Consider the following 22,092-nt stretch of genomic DNA (forward strand, 5'->3'; position numbering starts at 1 on the left):
AATAAAAATAATAAGCTATGTACAAAAAATCAAAATTAATCGAGAAATGATACCAATTTGTTTAGGAGATGAGTAAAAAATGGCATACTATTATAGACGCCAATGATGCTTAAAAACAAATCACTATCTCTGGGGTCTTCAACGAAGGTTATAGAATAAAATAAAATAATGCGTAAATAATTTTGGTAATAGGTTCTAATTGAAATAAAAAGAGCAAAGTACAAAAAAGCAAAATTAATGGGGATATGGTATTAATTCCTTTATGACAAAAGTAAAAAATCATTATGATATTATTGTCGCCAATGATGGTTAAATTCGGGATAATAGTCATTGCTGGCATTAAAGTAATTGGGGAAGTTTTAATGCGTATCAAATGCACTGATGCAGGTACGAAATATTAGCATATTTGATACCTATTAAATCTGCTAAATATTTACTGCTACTGTATAATTAAATTAAATATTACTGTATAAGTGAGATGCAGATGCCAAAGAAATAGGTTTTTACGTCCCCTCTAAAAAGATAAGTACTACTACTAAGAGGATAAGTACTGACTATTATATCATGAATTGGCATAAAGCAGCAGTATTATACCAAATGATCACAATTCATCTTTAGTTTGATGGGATGAACCTCTAAAAACGTGTTTTGCTTTTTCTAGTAACGTAAATCCACTTGAAGTGCAACAAGTAATAATAACTTTAAAAAAAGAGAATCAGTTCAGCTATATAAACAGTGTTAGTACATAATTTTCAGTTTTGTGCATTATTTCGTTCAGTACTGATTTATTGATTTTTTTTCTTCTTTTTTACCCCATACGGGTATTCAGCTAGTAAAATTACAAATTTATTATAAATCTACTGATTCAATAAGAATGTAACTATCACGGTACGATGCTTTTATTAAAGTCACACTAGAGCTGCACAATGCACTATTGCTGACGGTCTGAAAAACATCCCTGAGGATTATCCGGAGACAACATACATACGTCACAGCCCGTTTTACAGGGAGAGCACATTCACACACTATCCACAGATTGAAATTTTGACCTGAAGCAGAGCATGATCAATCTCCGATCCAGTTGCTACAGAGGTATTGATTTGTTATTGATTTGTCCCATCAATACCTGTGTAGGTATTGATGGGAACTTGGAGTACTTTGTGGCCCCGACAGATTCACTAGTCATCATTTTGTACACGCGGAGTTTTCAACCGGTGGAGATCGAACTCATAATTTCTCAGACACGGCCCCAACGCCATACCATCCGGGATATCTCGGGCATATAAAAATGTCACACAGTTGAACTGGAAATAAATTGATACAGAATGTACTCGCTAATTTCATTATGATCTCATTTAATTTTCATTGCTTTCATCACGATTTCATTAAAGTATAATGTACTTTTAGGAAGTACTAAATACAAAATATCAGATACAGATCCTCTCTAATAGTAAAGCAAACAAGCAATTCACATAAGAAACAGACAGCCACATTTACAAACCATCTTTATTCATTGAGAAAGCAACATGTTATATATACTTAATAAATCAACGAAAAAATATTTTCCGTGTTTATTTTTATTCATATGTTGTTACAGTTCAAATGTATTAATCAAGCTCTTAGTCTGGAGTTAGCCGGACAGTACTCTGCATATTCTTCCCACGAACATCCGGCATTCCCGTGGCAGCATTCATCGATGATGCCCCTCTTCACAAGGGCGTGGTGCGCTCCTGATCGCTTCCGGTGGCGCCCCAGGAATTGATGTGCTTGCATCTCGTCTATGAAGGGCTCTAAATTAAATAAGATTTGTCATAACATTGAAGGATGCATTGGGGAATTATTATTAACGCTTTGGTGGGTTTTAACTATGTTTAAAGCCTTAAAAAAAAAGGAAGGGTTTTCTACTTAAAAGAGTTACAACCAAAGTTTGGTGTGTATGTTCTCCTAAAATGGGTCACAAAGGTCTTCTCGCGAAGTATTAAATCATTAAGTAGTTTTCAGTCTTTTTAAAACTTGAAAGTTTAGCGTGTTAAACATGTGTTCAGTGTTAAATGGGAAAATGCTGATTTAAGTTTTCATTCTTGCTATTATTTTTTTAAAATTAATTTGTTGTTTTGTTAAATAGAACACGCAAGCTCTATTTTTGAAACATTTTTAGATGTTTGTATTAACACATTTAGTTTCTTTTTTTAATTGTCATGCAATCTATATATACATTCTGTTTTTCCCATAATTAATATTTTCGTAAGATATTTCCTCTGTTAAAGTTGCTCATTAACTACAAGTAATCGTTAATATTAGATCAAGATGAGTCATACTCATAGATAATACTCTAAAAGTTTAATTTTACAACATTCATTTTAAAGAATTTTTTTTATTTGATTGTATGTCATCGATAGCGTAAGAAATGTATGAAATGAAGCTTTTTTTAATGAATTGTTTGTCGTTGGTAGCGCTAGAAATTAATCAAAAGAAGCTTTTTTTAATGGATTGTTTGTTATTGGTAGCGTTAGAAATTAATCAAAAGAAGCTTTTTTAATGGATTGTTTGTCATTGGTCGCATTAAAAAGAAGCTCATTTTAATGGATTGTTTGTCATTGGTAGCGTTAGAAATTTATCAAAAGAAGCTTTTTTCAATGGACTGTTTGTCATTGGTAGCGTTAGAAATTTAACAAAAGAAGCTTTTTTTAATGGATTATTTGTCATTGGTAGCGTTAGAAATTTATCAAAAGAAGCTTTTTTTAATGGAAGCTTTTCTTTAAATAGAAAATCTTACAGACTAATTTTCTAGAAAATCTTTACTGGACACTTTTTAAGAATGTTAATTATAACAATTTCAACCGTTTTTTTCAGAGACCCCCTTATAAATAAATGAAAAAAAGAAAAAGAAAAAAAAAACAGAATCGAATACACCGTGACCCCCAGCAGCTCAAAACAACTGTTAGAAAAAAAAATATTTTTGAGGTGGAACCGCGCATGTAATGGTAAAACAAACTTAACCACCCCATTAATTATATAATAAAGCAAAATACAATCAGCAATGCAATAAAAACTTTACTGTAATTTCACTAATATATATGCATTTTTCTGGAGTAAAATAAAACATGTTTTTTTTCTTCTTCAGTTACATTTATGTTACTTTTAATTTCTCGACTTAATTGATTTGTTTTCGCGACCCCTAGATAATTTTTAAGCAAATTCTTTTTTCTATAAATTTATTATTTTTACACATATTTTACTGTACACTTATTTTATTAATAGCTGTGAAGTTTTTGTTTCAATTAAGTACTGGTCACCCTTCCACCCTGGAAAATGTAATATTGGCTCTCCAAATCGTATTTGTTTCGGAATCCGCCATTTCGGAAGCCGCTAATATTGCGTTCGTTTTTTAAAATGCTGTCTTCAGTGAATGTAATTTTATTTTATAACCGTCATCACTTTATAACAGCATATCTAATTTTGAGTTTACGACAGAAAAATGTTTAACTCCGTAACCTTGTCATTTTGAACCCAATCTAGAAGACAAGGGAACTCTTGGATCAAGTATTGGGAAAAATTAGAATTCGTGGTGGACTTTTTGATGTAATTAACCAGCATTCGCGTCACAAGGATGGGAAAACCGCGAAAACCTATCACGATAAACCTGACGGCAAAAGAACTCTAACCCATTCCCTATCTATTACTGAGGATATTTTTCATCAGCGCTTTGGTCGGTGCTGGTTGGGAGCAGAATTCGTATCAACCTGCTAATCTATCGGATTCGAGCCCAGGTCTCGTCATTGGGAGGTGAGCACTCTATCCCTTGAGCCCTAATATTAATGAACAAAAGTAGTTTAATACGAACTTTTTGCTTGCCACCGGAATGTCACGTGCCACCTCGTGGCACGCATGCCATAGGTTCGCCATGTCTGATATACGGTGTCAATAATGTTAAGCTCTTTTTTAATAAAAAATATATGTGTTTTCTTTCTGACTTCCGTTTTCACTGAAATTTCTAATCTCTTTAGTAAAGGAGTTAGCCTGGTTGTTGCAGGATTAGTAAAATTTCTTATTAGGCACATTATTCTGGATGATTTTTCATAAATGCCAAAACCTTTATAAAGAATTTCACTATCTGTCTGGAAATTAAAATGAGCTAGGTTTTGGGAGTTCCGCTATGATAACAATCAAATGGGATATAAATAAAAGTTACCAGTGTCTCTTTTATCTCTTTTGACAGCGTATATGTCTTTCTGACAAACCCAGTCCATGTGCACCAGTAGATCATGATAGCACCTTCTGTGCCTCTCAGTGTGCCACACTGATTTCCAATCTTCATCATTTCTGTTTTAAAAAAAGGGAAAATGTCAGAGTAATGCACATTGAAAATATAGTTATTCTTGATAATGTACAAACTTCATTTACTTCAAAAACAAATAGGTTGTAATGATCGACATGTTTCGAGAGCTTAAAAATAGGCACCCATTCTCAAGACTTGTCGGGAGTGAATGAGGAAAGCAAAAGAGATTTGAAACAGAAAAAGTAAAGTTACTAAGGGAAAAAGGAATAAAAAATAAATAAAAATGGAAAAAACTAGAGAAACCGAGGGAGCCGTGATTGAGACATACAAAGTAAAGCAGCCTGCGAAGAGTGAAGAAGAAATAAAAGTAAAAAAATAAAACAATGAAAATCTGAGTGGGGCAAATCAGAAAAAAATGAGCAATGGAAAGATAGTAATATCGTTAACAAGGGACTCGACATTCATATGATGAAACAAGATTCTACGACATCCTGATGTGACAAGGGTGGAAAGATATTCGGCATTATCGATACTAAGTTTATGCCTAAGATTCCAGCAATATGCAACAGTTGATGATTAATCAAAATATTGCGATATATTGATATATCTATCGTGTTTCGTTAGTCTAAATTCTAAAGCTCCTCTGTTTGTTCGATGCCAAAGTCGCACAGGCCAGATATGCGGTAAATGGCCAGCAATTTTCAATTCTGATAGGATTTTTAAAGAACTTGAATTGAATTTTTTTAGACGGGTTTGAAACTGATTTTAAAACCAGAATGGGATAGGCTTTCAACAATTTTGTGGAAAACGCGAGAAAAGCGACACACTAACAAGTTTACAGTAAAGATTAGAGGAAGAGAGGAGTTTGGGTTGAATAAATTTGGCAAGAACTGAATCAACAATAGAAAAACACGGCCAGCGGAAAGCTAACAGAAGAGGTTAGGAATTTAAAGAACCAACGTTAAGTGTGCGGAATGCAGAAATTTCATACATGAATTTCTTTTTATACATACTTCATATACATCATAACATGTTTCATACATATTTCCTATATATATAACATTTCAAAAGAACATTTGTTTAATTACGGATACTTTTGTTTCTAATTGCTTGAAAAAGGAAAATAACAGGACGATGAATTGGTTCTGTTGTTTATAGTAAGTTTGGAATTTAAAGAAGAAGAGGTTAAGTGCACGGAATGCGGAAATTTCATGCATGAGAAATTCTTTACATGTCTCTTACGTATTTCATAGGCATACATTTCATTTCAAAAGAACATAGTTGTTTAACTGCGGATGCTTTTGTTTCTAATTGTTTGAAAAAGGAAAATAACAGGACAGTGAATACTAAATCCATTGTTGAAATTTAAATGAATTTGGATCTGTTGTTTATAGTATGTTCGGAATTTAATGAAGCAGAGGCGAAGTGCACGGAATGCAGAAATTTCATACATAATAAATTCTTTAAGTGTTCCATGCCTATTTCAGAGACGTATTACATTTCAAATGAACATAGTTGTCTAACTGCAGATGATTTTGCTTCTAATTGTTTAAAAAGGAAAATATCAGGATAGGGAATAGACTAATAAACAAGGTTTTCAATATGTAGATTACCTTTTTAAATTTTTGTTTAAAATCAAAATATTAGAATAATGAATCTTGAAAATTTTTTTAGAGTTTTAATAACACTGTTTTTTATTTTTATTGTTTAAAAATAGAAAAATTAGGTCAATAAATATCGAGAACACTGCTGAAATTTCGATGCAGATATTTTCGTTTTTAATTTTTTTAAAAAATTTAGTTAATTTTCTTAAAAAATGGAGAAAAATGGAATCCATAGTTGAAGTTTAGATGAATTTGATTCTGTTGTTTATAGTAATACTCAATTTCAGTAATTTTTCCTAGCTAACAGTTTTTATTTAATTAAAATAATACCTTTGATATAGTTATTACACATTCATTATGATTAGCCTACAGATCGATCCAGTTAAATTAACGAAACGTTCCACGATGTTAAAATTTTCATTCTAATGTTACAGCAAATAAACTGGTAGCAGTCTGTCTTTATTACCCGCAACCGTAAAGTTTACAATTTGGAACAGTTCTTTACCTTTACTTGTTTGAGACCGTTTACAATTGGTATGGTTAAAAAAGCGTAAAAATGAAATTAAACTGAATATTGGAGTTAAATATTAGGCAGTATCAATGGACATTGAAGTTATGTTGTGGTTGATTTTTATCTTAAATGAACTGTTGAGTGTGGACTAATTAGTTTATCTGCTGGTGCCATCTATCGTCAGAGATGAAAAATACCAGACTTTTTTGTGTTAAGCAGTTCTATCGTGCTGCCATCTATACGTGAATGGGAATTCCGTTTTCTAATAGTTCAGTGTCGTCGTAATTGAGGAATGCAGGACACTGAAAACTCTTCACATGTTTAAAGAATAGAGGAAATAGGGCGGTGTCAGCACTGGAATTAGAACCCCAGTTCAGCCGGTCATGAGATTGACAGATTAGCTGTAGGGAACTAAACCACTTTCTAAGATTTCGCCACATACTTATAACTATAAAATTATACGATATCCGACGTTGTGTTAGGCATCTAGGGAGGGAAAATAAAAATATTAATTTGTAATACTTATTACATGGCTTAGCTTGCAGCTTTCGAAGATTCTGTGCTCGATTCTGTTTGGTTGTGGAACTAATCAGCGCAGATAAAATTTTATTGTTTAACTATATTAGATGAAAACTGTCAATAAACGGTTTTTCTCACAGTGGACAGTTTGAGTGCTCTTTTTTTTACGGTTATTTGACTGTTTTTGTTGAATATTTTTTTCCAATGCTCATCCGGTTGACACTCGTCATTCAGGTATCAGTAGGGCAGATTTGTTGAACATTCTTTCAAGGGCACCATAGTAAGTGGGCCATAGATAGTACAGAGAATGAACGAACATTCATACCTTGTCCAGAATTCGAACCCAGGATAGTTCTGATGTGAGGTCAGCTCCCTGACCGTTACACAGTTCTGTCGGTGTTTTGGTTGAATATGGTTACATAACAATTAAATAAATATTTATTTAACCATTTTTTCCAAAAAATTCCTAACAGTGTAATTAAATTACAAAAGTTTCTAGGAGATGTTTAAAAAGGTTAAAAAGATGTTAAAAAAGTTATAAAGGAGATGTTTCATACATATCTTTACGATAACCGGTTTCTACTAAATGCATACCTTCTTCAGTAACTGAGGTAAAATTATTCGCCTACGATTGCGAAGCATTGGGAGAAGTTAGGAAGTTCTTGATCAGTAGGGGAATTTGAAAACCAAACATGATGGTCACTAAAGTCGGATTGTACGAAATATAAATGAATAGAATACTGTTTTTGCATTTTTAAATCAATAATCTCATTTTCTTTATTAAGTTAAGAAACAAGAAACATTTATTACATTCTAAGAAACAAATATCCATAAAAACTGGAGTTTCAATTCATAAATTCCAGTTGACTGGTAATAAAATCAATACAATCAATTAATAATATAATCATTCGTAATACTAACAATTAATAACAAACTCATTGATAATTCAATAAGTTGATATTAAAATCATTGGAGATGAAACCATTTGGTAAGAAAATCATTGATAATGCAATAATTTATGACGATAAAATCATCGGATTCGATGTTTTGCGTATTTTTTTTTTATCTACAAGTCTCTTTTTCAGCTCTATGGTTTAATACCAAATAGGCTAATTTACTTATGTATCTTTATTTTGAAATATAAGTTAAAAAAAGTAATGCAAAAGGATTATTTTCATATATTAAACTAATTTGTCTGTGATATTTTTCTGCGTTTAAAAATTAGTTAGCAAAAATGAAAAAAAAAAAAAAGAAACTGGATTAAAATACAAAATATTAATTGCGTTCACCTGGATTTAAAAACATTTTCCCATGTAGGATCGACGTCTATTTCAGCAACCACAGATAACCACAATATACATATTAGAAGACTATTACTCAATGACACTAAAGATTGGCCCATGTTATCTGAAAAAAAAATATTAAATGAAAATTAGAAGCAACATAAAAAATTTCGATATCAAATATATTGTGAATTTTTTGTGTCTTATTTTTTCTGCTATTTCTAAAGGATTTTCTTGCACATTTTCTAACAAAACATTTCAACATTTCTATGTTCATTTTCTCTCGAGTCACTATTATTATTAAAATTGATAATCGTATTATGATAGCAATCAGAAGTTTTCAGGGGTTTAAAAAGAAATGCGTACTAACATTGAAACTCCTAAAACGAGCAGCAAAGAATGATGTTTGAAACAAATCCTAATTTGACCACTTATTTTNGGTACATTGTTGGACAAGCCGTCCTCGGGGACGGGTAAAATTTCTGAGTTTTTTCGAGCCCTGCTGTAAGTGTTGGACATTTATTAAGGCAGCTGATGATAAACTGTTGATCTTCGAAAAAAAATTGAGGAAAATTTATGGCCCTGTGAATAAAGATACGACTGTTGTTTTTTAAGTCAGGTCTGTTTTGTTGTTTACACTATAATAGATAACGCGTGTATCGAAGCGAGTGCTTGTTTCGTTTCCCGGCATTCCTTGGGAACAACTGTAGTCAGTTGCAAATTTAACTAATCTCCCGCCGCGCACGAGATACGACCAGTGATGAGTTTTTAGTCGGCAAAAAACCTGTCTGCTGCATACTACATTTACTGCCAGGGAGTTGCGATTTGTGAAGTAGCATTACCCCGTCATGCTGACAGGGAATTTTGCTACTCTATGACAATGACTCTTTCCACAGTTCAGATTCCAGCTTTATTAGATTCTTTTGGTTGGGAAGTTTTGGACCAACCTTCCCTGCAGTCCAGACCTTGCACTTAGTAATTTACATATTTTCCGATATTTTAAACATCATTTTGGAGACAATCACTACAATGATGACGAAGACGGGAAAACGGCCGTGACCTCTTGGCTTACGGAGCTGGCGTCAAGTTTGTATGGAGAGGATATTTTAAATCTAGTTGCAACGTATGATAAGTGTTTAAACAAACTTGGAAACTGTACTGAAAGAAAGAGAAGCGTACGTAGAATCTGAAAATAAATTGGCTTCTTGAAAATTTTATTTCGTTTGGTTTTTATTTTCAAACGACCCTTACTTAAAAAACAATCCTCGTAACACATGGTAAATAATTTACAACACTAAGCCCTACAACAAATTTAAAGAGCTCAACATCGTCCATTAAAACCTATCGTATAAAATGCTTTCACATTTTCAAATATTAAAAGACCCCAATTCTGCAAGAAAATAGATTTTTGGTAAACCCTCCTGAACCAGGAAAAGGGGTCACCCAGCTGTTGGACCATAGTTGGACTGAGTGGAAAAAGTCCTTGGCGTGTTAGGCGTTAGAACAGAAATCTTAGAACATTAGTTCCAGATAGACAGCGATGGCGGAAGGTAATTAGAACGGCCCTGGCCTGCTATAAGCTGTAATGCCGAAGAAGAAGAATTCTCAAGAGAATTAAGTAATTCTCTTCTAAATTTAATAGAAACCAAATTATTATTTAAATTAAGAGTTTTACATTTCCTAATAAAAAATAATACATTTGTCAAAATAAGTTTTAAAATTTTGTACTCTTCATAAATCTCTACAACGAAATAATTTCGCCAACCCAAACTGTATGATGAAGCATTTTGTATAAAAGAATATTTCATAAAACTCAAATTATCGAAGAAATTTTTTCCCCCCCTCAAATTAAGTAATTGTATAATCTTTTTTCAATTTTTAATTTGAAATTTCGTTTTGCATTTTAATAAGAGGTGATATACGTAGTTTATTTTGGGCTATAAATTGTCATATTTAGTAATTTAAATAATTTTGAAAGCCAATTTAACATATTTTTGAATCATTTATCAACATTAGAGTGGGGTTTTCCTATACTTTAACATCACTGCGAAAGGGTCAACAATATACTTCGTGTATCAGAAAATAAATCATACATAAAATTTGAAGAAAAAAAAAAGAATTTTGTTTTTAAATAATTTGTTAAAAATGAAGTAAAATTAAGAATACACTTAAAATAAATTGGGAACATTTAGTCTTTTTTTATGAAATACATTAAGAACTTTTTATTTTATAATTCAAAGGTAATGCAATTTTAATATATCCGAAAAAAGCAAAAGACCATGCAACATTGGAATTAAAATTTGCGGGATTATTCCTTTTCTCTGAAAAAGGAGGATAATTTGATTCAAGACATTAGATTCGAAGTTTATTTAGTTTAGGATTCGTTAGACAACAAATTTCCCATTTGCGATTAACAAACTCTACTATCAACTGTTAAAATAACTGTTTATTTTTTTAAAAAATTTTACTTAAACTGTAGCAAGCAATAGAAAATAATCCAAGCTTCATTTTGCAGGCAAGTTAGTTGGTTAATAACTGTTATAATCTGAAAGTCAAATATTTTTATGTAAACTTAGTATTTTTTTTTTAATATAAAAAGTTTTTGTGACATACATCAGCATTCTAATTTTGTATAAGAAATGTCGTGAAATCGGTCTTTCAAATTTAGTAAATTCATAGTTTTATTAATTTTGAAATGAAGTAACAAAATTAAAAAGAGATTTAATATCTTTTAATTTAGTTTAGTTTCAGTTATTTCCTAAAAAAATAATACAGTAAAATGTGAGGCAAAAAGCAAAAGATTTTTTGAGGGATATATTCTAATCGCTTAACTAAGTCGTTCTCAGCTTTACTTTCTAATTTTTTTGGTAAAATGAATTAATTATAGGCATGTTTTTACTAAAAGCCTACTCGAAAAATTCGTTGTACATCATAATTTGTAGTACATAATTTGCAGCTGCATTTTATTCATTTTTTAATTATTATTATTATTATTTCGAATAAACGATTTCATAGATTATTGATGTACAGAATCGCTCTCGGTTTATTATTTTAAACTTTTGTTACTGATTAAAATAAGGTATTTTAAAGTATGTTTTGACTAAGGACGTACTCTAAAATCAAAAGCAGTAAGCTGTGCGCGATTTGCAAGCCTTATTTCATTTATTTATTTTTAGATAACGTTCCTATAAATACTGGATTTATAGAATTGGAATTTTTTTAAATATTTTAAAAATGAACAGAATTTAATCTTTACACAAATATTTTCGATTACAGTTTCAGCATTTTGTTGTTGAAATTGTTTTGCAATTTTAACTCAGTTATATTTGCTTATGAGGGAAATGCTTTGATATATTTTATAAATAAATGTATGTAAAAAAAATAAGGCAGTAAGGGATAATATATGAGGCAATTTAAATAGTATCAATTTATAGTCAAATAACTACTTACACTTTTTTTAAAAAAAAAATTCAATGGAATGTTTTCTTTGATTTCTGTGAACTTTAAAATAGATTGCTAGTTTATTTTGAACGATAAACTTAATGAATTAGAGCAGCCGAAGTAATGTTTTTTATAAGATAAAGCTAAATGTCATACTAGAGGTTTTACTGAACTTTCTATTGGTAGGCTTTTGATAGGAAGATCGCTATGTACTCTAAATCTCTACAAGAATTTTTGTAGGGGTGTTAGGAAGAATATGCAAATTACTTGCCTTTTATACAGCTGTATATTTTGTTCAACAAAAGAAAAATAAATCCAGTTGAATGGCTTCTTTGATCAATTCTTATTTGCTAAACAGACAAAAATAGTTCAAAGTGGATGTAGTTTTGCGATTTTGTAATCCTTTTTACGGCCTTTGAGAATTTGAACAAAGGGTGACATATTGAGGAGTGCCTTATATATCTGTTTCATAAAATGAATTTAAACAGAATATTCTTTGAAAAAAAAATTTGCACTTTTTATAGTTTCGAGGTTTGACTTTTAGCTCTTTTTTGGACAAAGAATGTACATTTGATTAAGAACACGCAGTCATTTTGTTTGCTGATTTTATTTGAAAATCGATCCTGTTTTCTTCGATTGTTTCGAATTCTGTCGATTTGGGGGAAAATGCGTCATTTTATAAATGCAAAACGACTTCAAATAGATTTGAATTACCTCAATAATGGAATGTTAATTTATCTGAATAAGATAAAAATGAAAAAAATGATGATTTCGAGTGTGTAAGAAGGCGTTTTTATAACAAAATTTGAATGATGATTCAGAATTTTTTTTAATAAAAATTATTGTGTATGTTTGGCTGCTTTAACTAACAATGCAAAGAATACAAATTTGAAATTGATTACTGTAATTGAAAATTATTCTGCAAATATTCAATGAGTCTTCAATTATTTTGTATAGTAGCGTATTTTATTGTAACACGTTTTTATTCTAATATTTTTCATTTATACTTAATTTTTTTCAGCTAATTTTTTTTATTTTAATTCAATTCATAAATTACACAACTTTTTTATTTCTGGACATGAAAGGTGATTATGATTGTTTTCGAAATTAAATTTTTTAAAATCTGCCAACTTATTTGCCGGACAATTTAATATATTGTAAATGAAATATTATTTCTGTATAATGACAATTATTCTGTATAATGACAATTCATATATTCATATTATATTTGTATTTGAATAATGATAATTCCATATTTTTCATGTATTCACATTATATGTGAAATATTATTTTTGTATAGTGATAATTTCTTACATTCCATTTAGTTGATATTGGAAATAAATGAAAATAAATTATAACTAAATGGAATATATGAAGTTAGGAAACAATAATTTTAAATTGTATTAATAATTATTGATTACGTTAAGAATTTTTTTTTTCATGAGAGTTGGTTAAAATACTGTATATATTACTGTCTTTGTTTTGGAAAATCAATTCGCACAAACTTGACAACTCAGTACTTCTCAAAAGGAGAAAGAAAAAACGAAAAGAAATAGATGAACAAACAAGATAGATATTAACAAATACATTGTTAGAAATTTCTCGGTAAAAATAGTTAAATGGCATTTTATTTAATTATTATTGTACTAAATTAAACCAAAACAGTAGAATAACCATAGAAAAATAATATTCAAACTCTTAAGTGTGAGAAAAAGCGATCATTGATTGCTTGTATCAATGATCGCTTAAATAACCTGAATTCTATGCGCGCCAACTAGCCTACCTTATAAAGCAATTTTGTTCCTTGCATCTGCTTGCATATAATAGCTGAGTGGGCTAATCAGTCAATCTCATTGTCAGCAGAACAGGGGTTCGAAACCTAATGTTGATACCATGATATTTCTTTCATTTCTGCAATACACGAAGAGTTTACAGTGTCCTACACTCTTCAATAGGTGACCCTGGACTATTAGAATACAAGCCTATCATTCACGCATAAATGGCGCAGCCCCCCTCCCCTGCAGATATCCAATGTCAGTTTAAGTTTCATTCTGGAAACTATGTAAGTTTAATATAGTTACGAACCCGTATAGATTTGAACTAACGGTTTTTTTAACCTTTAATATTCGTAAGCGATTTCGAAACCGTAAAGGTAAAAACCATGAACTTTATGGTTAATCGGAAGGACAGGCTACTGGTTATTTTACCGTTATTTGAATGAAAATTCTAACAGTGTAGTGAAAGTAAATAAAATAAAAAAATAATAAGTATTTGTTTTAAATGATATTATAAGATGAATAAGAATGCAATTGACTAATTACAAGTAACTTATACCTGCAATTAGTAGGGGAGAGTGGGGTCAATTGCAAAATTTTTTACTTAACTATTTTTAACTAACAAGAAACCCAATATATTATTAGTATTAATTGACAGACGAGTAAAGTAGACTATCCTCTACTAGAAAAAAAATTAAATACCTGATTTTAAATATTATTATATTAGTTATTAACAATTTTTGACAGTCGTGCACTTGTTACAATTGTCCCCACTTACGGGGTCAATTGTAACAGTTCATAAATTCAACTAAAACATAGTTAATTATACATATTATCATAGTTGTGATATATTTTTTTATTGATCAAAATAGTAGTGATATTTTAGGAGTAAAAATAATAATGAGCAGAGACCTAAAGGGTTAAACTTTTAACTTTAAGGGGTTAAAAATTTTAATTTATGCTGTGAAAGGTGACAAATAAAATAATGCACATGCAACATAATATAAATGATATAGGAAACTATTGGTGGTTCTTAAAGAGTTAAGTAATGGTTTGTAAACATAAGATTATTTATTTTCAGCTGTTACAATCGTCCCTTTACTTATTGTTACAATTGTCCCCAAGACGCCATTTCAGCTTCATTTGTTAAAAACAATGCTAGTTAATTAGCAAAACTAATTTTTTTTTTATTGAAATGTTAATTAAGGTGTCCACTTACATATTCGGTTACTAATTTTTATTTGTTTAAACAAAATTACTTTGTTACAATATAATATTCTAATACCAAAAAAAGTACTTGCGTGGCGTGAAAATATCTTTTGTGATGTAACTCTTTCAAAAGTACATAAAAATGGTTGCCATCAGGGGTGTACATGTAGATTTATTAAATACACCTTGTGCGCCACCTAGGAACCAAATCTAGAACCCGACACTCGAAATTTTTGCTCTGTTACAATCGTACCCTGTTACAATTGACCCCACTCTCCCCTATATATAAACAATTAGGGTGCATGTGAGTCTTTCCATATAGGTTGATAAATTTCTCAAAAGTAATTTGATGTAAAATTTGTGAAGTTAATAAAAATAAAATCAAAAAATAATTAATCTGAATACAAAATAATATTGTATGATGCCCAAGTAACACGCTTGTATGATAGCACAACGAATGCACGCTTGTATGATGCTAAGTTCACTTAACATATGTATGCTTAAAAATGGTTATTATCTGACTTAAAATAATAATACTCGATGTCAAAGTAATTTAACTCAAGTAACATATGTTAGTTTTCTAAGACAGGTAATTTATAGATTGTATTATATTCACTCAAACAGACATTAAAATTGCAACAAAAGATTATAAGCGCTAGATGAAGTGGCATTCGTAATTAATTGTTTAAAATTGCACAGAAATACTTTAGAGTTGTATACATTTTAAATTTTTATTCTAGGGATTTTATAATATATTTCGATGAGCTACAAATGGATATGATTTTTTCCAAAAGAAAAATGCGAATGATTTTTTTTATTCTTTCGGTTTTATGATTATTCTCACAGCAGGGATTCCGTTTGTAGGAAAAGGTTCGAATTTTTAAAATGCGCACAGTTTATTGTTTAGGGTTCAATTTAGAAGAAAAGGATTCAAAAGGGTACTTGATGATAAGGCTTAGGGTAAAAATATGTTGGCAAGTACAAGTATATTTCTTCTAAAAATTTCAATCAAATTCCCTTTGAAATAAAGTATTTGTAATGATATTTTTCAGTGGGTGAAATAATAAAAAAAAATCGATCTATTTTTATATTTTAATCATACCTTTACATTCGGTTATTTTGGTGACGAAACAAATACTTTTTGCATTATCTCTTCCTTAAATATATATTCTTAGAATCAAATCATAGAACTTACATTGAATTTCAGAAATTAATATTTAATAGAGGTAAATGCAATCAAAAGCTGGCAACTCCTTGAATTACCAATGTGTCTTTCAAATGAAAATAAAACACTTTTTAGTTTGATATCGGAAACAAACAGGTTTTAATGATTTTAATTCCCCCTTTGCTCTGAATAACCTCGGTAATGATAAACTAAATATATTACGACATTCCGGCTGTCTCTTAACTGTAAGTAATCGCGGATCAAATTACGTGGTAAAAAGTACCCGCACTTAGGGTCCAGTACTTTTTACCGTTAAATTCATTTTAATTGCAAATTTTTCCGTAACATAAAATCTGATATCCCATAGTTTTTACAGTAATATTTATTGTAAAATCTCTTTAATTTAATAAATATTTTTGTAAAAATTATGGCATATAAAATTTTTACGGAAAAAATGGATTTTATGGATGCTGTATTTAGTGTACCAGTAATTTTTATCACAACTAGATCCAAAATTTTTTATAATGTAGGTTTTTTATTTTTATTTTTAAAAAAAGATTCTGAAATCGTTAATTGAAAGTGGGTATTACGGAGCACCTGTATATAATAATATAAATTATCTGTTCAAATTCGAACATTAAAAAATCAGACAATTAGAGATTTAGTCAACAATACGTCCAAATGATTGGATCACTTTATATTAGTTCCACTTTTTGAGTATTTCATTATATTTCTGGAATGAATTTCTGGAATATATATTTAACTGAATCCAAAATGTTTTCCGTACAATAATAGAACTGAATTTTCGAAATGTGATTCCATACTAAAAACAACTCTTCAGAAATATTTATTATATTTTATTATTTATGAGGTAATTTTTTTTCTCTAAACTAATTAAGTTTTTAACTGATTGTAAGCTATCTAACATTAAATGACAAAAAAACAAATTTAAGCGAAATCAGGTGAATAGTTTTTGAATAATAAACTTTAAAAGAAAAAATATTAATGTAAATGATAGAAAAACATTAAAGCTTTTTTAAAAATTTTACTCGAAATTTAAATTTTATCAGTTGAAACTTACATAGTTCTGAAAACGTTTGTGCACAGTTGCAAATTGTTTTTTCGAGCATCTTAATATACATCAATGACAAATTATAAATATTAATTCAAATTGTTTTTCGTGCGAAATTGTTTTCTATAAAACGTGTTTTATAGTTACGCGTAAAAGGTTTTGATTTTTTAAAATTATTTTAAAGAGTTATGGCAAAACCAACCATCCATTTTTTGCGTGTGGTATATTCATTATATTTACAAATATTTTCAATAGAGTTACAAACTATTACTATTTGCAAAGACTTTCAACAGGAGATGAAGTTTTAAATACTGAAAAGAAATATTCTAAATATCAAAATGAAAGCAAATTATGAGAGGATAACTTAGGATTATGCAATGGGAAGCTCTCTTCCAATAATTTGCTTGCATTTTGATATTTTGAAGAGAGTTAAGAGGACGCCGTAAAATGACAGAAGCTTTTCATCCCAAATTCTACTTTATTTCCGCAACTAATTTAAAATTTAAGGTATAGTAAAGCGAGTTCAGGCAAACCTAGAAGTATGTTGGCAAACCTATGAAGTTTTAATAGCTGAAAAAAAAATTTAAAACTATCAGAATGCGAGCAAATTATTGGAAAAGAACTTCCTAATACGTAATCCCAAGTTATCCTCTAATACTTTGTTTTACTTTTGATATTATGAAATTTTTTTCAGCAATTGAAACTTTATAGCCAACTCTAGGTGTGCCTGAACTCACTTTTTTCATACTTTGAATTTTAAATTAGTTATGGAGGTGAAACAGAATCAGCGATGAAATATTTCTCTTTGTGGTATGGCATCCTTTTAACTACACATCTAAAGTTTAATTCTTTTCTTTTTCTTTGGAAAAATGAGGTGTAATTGATCTTGATTTCAATGTTGCTTGGAAGTGTTGATAGCTTGTTTCATGTCTGCAGACTTTAATATAATCCGTTGTCACTAATTAGATTCACCTTTCCTTAGCCTGGTAGTTACAGGGTAGACTTGGTGCTTCTCCAATGCGCGTAGTGTCAGAATTAATGATTTAATATCATTTTCACTTAAATTTAGCAGCAATGGGGGGCGAATATACAATGGTAGAATACCAACCAATAATTTCAAAGTATTCCGAAGTTGGAGAGCTTTTTACTCTGTAGTGCGAAATTTGGTCTCTGCTCTTCAAATTCCTGTTAACCAACTCTATCTTTTGGACATTTGAAGTGAAATAATCCTGGGGCATTGTCCAAAAGACTTGGCAATTTGGAATTCTGTTCATTTTCCACCATTCCTGATGTCAAAGTCTTTAGGCTGTCCATATCAACAGAGGTCCAAATCAGCAGAGTCCTTAGCTTGTATTGTACGTAAAATAAAAAATGGACCACCCTGAATTACTTTTGATCAAATGATCGGATCTTCACGTTTTCATTCTCACTCATTCTTAATGATTCGGAAGAGAGACCTTAAACATGCTATTTAATTCGTGCAGACTATATTTTAAACTATGAAAAGAGACACAAAAACGTACTTTTTCTGAACAAACGTATCTTTTTTCGGATTTCTGACCCCCAAAATAAAAGGTAGTTACAATCTGGGAAATATGGTTCCTATAGTTTGATCAGGAGAGCGGTATAAAATTTGGACCCGTTAATGTTAACTTTACTTTTGGCCTATTTCGTCATATTCCAAAAATTTCTAAGCGATTGGAAAATTTTTTGTGCGAAATTTATTCATTGTGATTTTTAAAATTTTTTTCTCACAATTCATAAAACTCATATATCCAAAGATAATTCTATGAAAAAAATTACGTTTAATAAAAGTTTATCATTTTTTTATTGTTTTATTTAATATTAATTGAAAAAAATTTGAATTGTAAGGTATACAATTTTTTGCATCATTTTTAAGAATATAATTTTTTCAAAATTTGAGTGAAATTGGTTGAAGAGTTCGTGATAAATTAAATTTCAAAAAAGTCGCACTTCACAAATTTAACAAAATTGACTTCTTCCCCTATGTATGTTCTTTGGCTTAACTATGGTAATAAGAACTACATGTATTACGGCTTGAGATGAAATATCTTCCAAAATATATAGAAATCAAAAATTTCACTGACTGCTTACGATTCATATTTTTAGAATTTCGTTTTAAAAAGCGTGCATACAAAGGTAGGCTAAAGTACAGAATTATCAAATGAAGTAATTCGAATGGAATTAAGAAAGCAGTTCCGGGGTTTGGTGGGGCAGTAATCAGGGATTGTTTTATTTCCAGTTTATTTGTAATACAATTAAGATTGGACACAATCTTATGCTATCACTAAATATATTCCACATTGTCGCCTTGTTTTAGGAACTTATTTAAAAACATCTTGTTTTATAACATGTAGTAGTCGATTTCAAGAAGTTTAGATATTATCACTTCGTGCTCTTCTCACAGTTCGTCAATGTGTGCTTGAAAGACAACTTCGCAAAGTGAGCTGTAACACCCATTCGAACTATTATTAAACCCCTAAATGAATCATATTTGCAGCAGGAGTCACGTTTTCAGCATAAAAAACAACGCAAATATTAATTTACTATTCTCATTTCTTTTTTAAATGTTATTATAAAAGACATAATTCATTTATTAAAAGAAATATTAAATGGTATCTTTAAAATATGTTTACGTAACTATTCAGCAGCGTAAGATATTGTCATGGTAAAATTACGGACAGAAACTTAAAAGGCAGTTTTGCTAGATTTGAGTTGTTTATCGGAATTTACAGGTACGTAGGTGCATTTATTTACGTCGCACAAGAGTTGCACATTGGGCTATTGGCGACGGTCTGGGAAACATCCCTGAGAATGATCCGGAAACAACACACATACATCACATTCCGTTTTGCAAGGAGGACATATTCACACACCATCTTGATCTGAACCAGAGCATGATCAATCTTCGATCCAGTACCACCAGAAGTATTGATTTGTTAAGGGAACTTCGAGGACTTTGTGGCCCTGGCATATTTAGCTTGCACTACTCAACATTTTGCTCATGGGGAGTCTTCGGAAGCGGGGATCGAACATGGGACTATCTCTCGGACATGGGCGAAATGTCCTACCGAGCCAGACCCGTAATTTACGGGATTCAAAAGAACTTTCTTTAACGTACGAATAAACTAACCAGTTTTCTGAATATTTTATGTTTAAAAAAAAGTTTCAAAAAGTGAAGGACTTTGGAAAATGGGGTGACATTTTTTCAAATGGTGACTCATAATTCTAAATTAGTATATAAGTTTCCACAATTTTCACTAAAAAGCTGAAAATATACAGAAGCATTTTGCACATACGCGCAAACTTTTTACAAATTTGTGGGGCTTTGCTTTTATTTTTTTAATTTTTATCAATCCCTCCTTTCTGAATATTTTGAAAATATTGTTTATTATTATATTACCATGAAGTAATTATCAAGATAAATTTTGTTAGATTATATATTTTGCCTTATTTCGCTTAAAATCTTCGATAAACATTTCATTTTGCACTCTTGATTTGATTAAAATAAGATTTTGATAAGATTTAATTATTTTGACAGATTACGATTTTGTTGAAGAACTTTTAAAAGAAATATTTTTTTAGATGAATATTTATTATTTTAGGATACATGCCAATTTTTTTTAAAAACAAAAATACTTTTCTTTATGAAATGATGTAAATCAAAAAATAGCTTAACATTTTGGTAGTAACATTTAATTTCCGAATAAAAATCTGTAAACGCTACAAAAAGTTTTTTTGATTGAAACGAAACGGACTCAACATTTTTCTAAGCTATTTTTTTCCTGCTACATCTGTTTAAAGTCAAAATAAAGTGAATGAAAATTGTAGTAATCATTGAATTGCAAGTATCTGATTTGAGAAACTCTAAAGAACTCTGATTTGAGAAAACAGCATTAACTGTTGCGCAGTATTGTAAAATGAATTGCATTTTTGTCCAATAAACTTCTTTAAAATAATAACAATCAATCTTTAAACACTGATTAAAGCAAATTAAACTGATTGGAAACTAATAATAATCAGTGTATTTAAAAATCTGTTAAAAATTTATTTTTAAAAATCTTTTAAAAATTGATTTTTAAAGACATTTATTACTCAGTAAAGAAATTTCATGCTTATTATGACACAGTTACTAATTTTTATCCACCATTTAAATAGTATTCTTTAAACAAATAGCTTTCTCTTAATATACTTAAATGGCTTTTTAAGTAAATGATTTTTATCATCTACCTAATAGTTTCCTAAGCTAAATTTTTATCCGCTATCTAAATAGTTCAGTAAAATAGGTAATTTTTTTTGTTTTCTAAGTAGTTTTATTGAGTAGATAATTTTTTTTTCGTTATCTGAATAGTTTCTTTAACAAATAGTTTTTACTCGTTATTGTACATAGTGTTTTTGGGCAAGCAATTTTTAGCCGCTATCTAAATTTATTTTTTAAAACAAATAATTATCCTCCACGTTTTTTTAAATAGCTTTTTCAAACAAGTAATTTTTATCTCCTATCTAAATAGTTCTTAAAACAAATGAATTATGCCGATAATTTAAAATTAATTTTTAAAGAAATAGTTTTTTCCCGATATTACAATATTTTTGAAACAAATAATTTTGATCCGTTATCCATATTGTCTTTTAAACAAATACTTTTTATTCCTTTTTTAAATATTTTTTTTAATAAAAAGAAATGCTTTAAAAATTAAATGCATTTATTTTACAAACAGTATCAGTATTAAAAAAAGAGCAGAATGAAATTAAATGAATGCATACCTGTGAGGTGTTTGACAGCGAGGTGTGCTGGGACAAGCACTCATTCCAAGAGGAATTATTCAACAGCCCCCGCGTTTTAAAAGCCCTTGCATTTTCAGAACTAGGGCGGTGGTGCGCATTCTTTCAACCTATCACAGACTTTCTTTTCTAAGGGGCTGGGATTTGCGCCCACGACTATCTGCTTTAAGCGCTATGGCATACAGCATGAATGCACCTGAAACAGTTAATTGTACAAATAAATTTTCTGACCAAAGACAGTTTAGAAGAATTATTTTTAAATAGTGATGTCTAATAAGACGTGGGGACCTAAATAGTTATTTTTGTTTATGCATATCAAAACTGTTTAAAAAACTTCGACTTGACTCTTTAAACAGTTTTACGTTACCAAATAACGTATATTTTTTCTTGTGTGTTGAACTTTAAATGTCAGAACATTTAATGCTCAACAC

At 29.9% G+C, this 22,092-nt stretch overlaps 2 protein-coding genes across 2 annotated transcripts in view; both read right to left on the reverse strand.

The window, feature by feature from the left end:
- Positions 1–8,051, reverse strand: part of LOC107444528 (leucine-rich repeat and immunoglobulin-like domain-containing nogo receptor-interacting protein 3) — an 84,451-nt gene extending 76,400 nt beyond the window's left edge. Inside the window, exon 1 of the mRNA XM_071180609.1 lies at positions 8,038–8,051. The gene's annotated coding sequence lies outside the window, so the exon portion shown is untranslated. The remainder of the gene's footprint in view (positions 1–8,037) is intronic.
- On the reverse strand, positions 1,493–21,870 carry LOC107446188 (Insulin-like peptide 7). Its single transcript, XM_043056260.2, has 4 exons — positions 21,644–21,870; positions 8,203–8,320; positions 4,193–4,323; positions 1,493–1,790 (listed from the first exon to the last, which is right to left on the reverse strand). Exons 2-4 carry the CDS (start codon positions 8,313–8,315, stop codon positions 1,612–1,614), a joined length of 423 nt encoding a protein of 140 aa, XP_042912194.1. The 5' UTR covers positions 8,316–8,320; positions 21,644–21,870; the 3' UTR covers positions 1,493–1,611.
- Positions 21,871–22,092: the final 222 nt, after the last annotated feature.

Source organism: Parasteatoda tepidariorum, chromosome 5, assembly GCF_043381705.1.
Source record: "Parasteatoda tepidariorum isolate YZ-2023 chromosome 5, CAS_Ptep_4.0, whole genome shotgun sequence".
Lineage (NCBI taxonomy): Eukaryota > Metazoa > Arthropoda > Arachnida > Araneae > Theridiidae > Parasteatoda > Parasteatoda tepidariorum.

Coding starts and splice junctions, on each gene's coding strand:
- LOC107446188 (XM_043056260.2), bottom strand. CDS start 8,315: ATGGGCCAATCTTTAGTGTCATTGAGTAATAGTCTTCTAATATGTATA. Junction 4,324..8,202: donor GAAAATGTTTTTAAATCCAG/GTGAACGCAATT, acceptor TTTTTAAAACAG/AAATGATGAAGATTGGAAAT. Junction 1,791..4,192: donor AAGAGATAAAAGAGACACTG/GTAACTTTTATT, acceptor TATTTAATTTAG/AGCCCTTCATAGACGAGATG.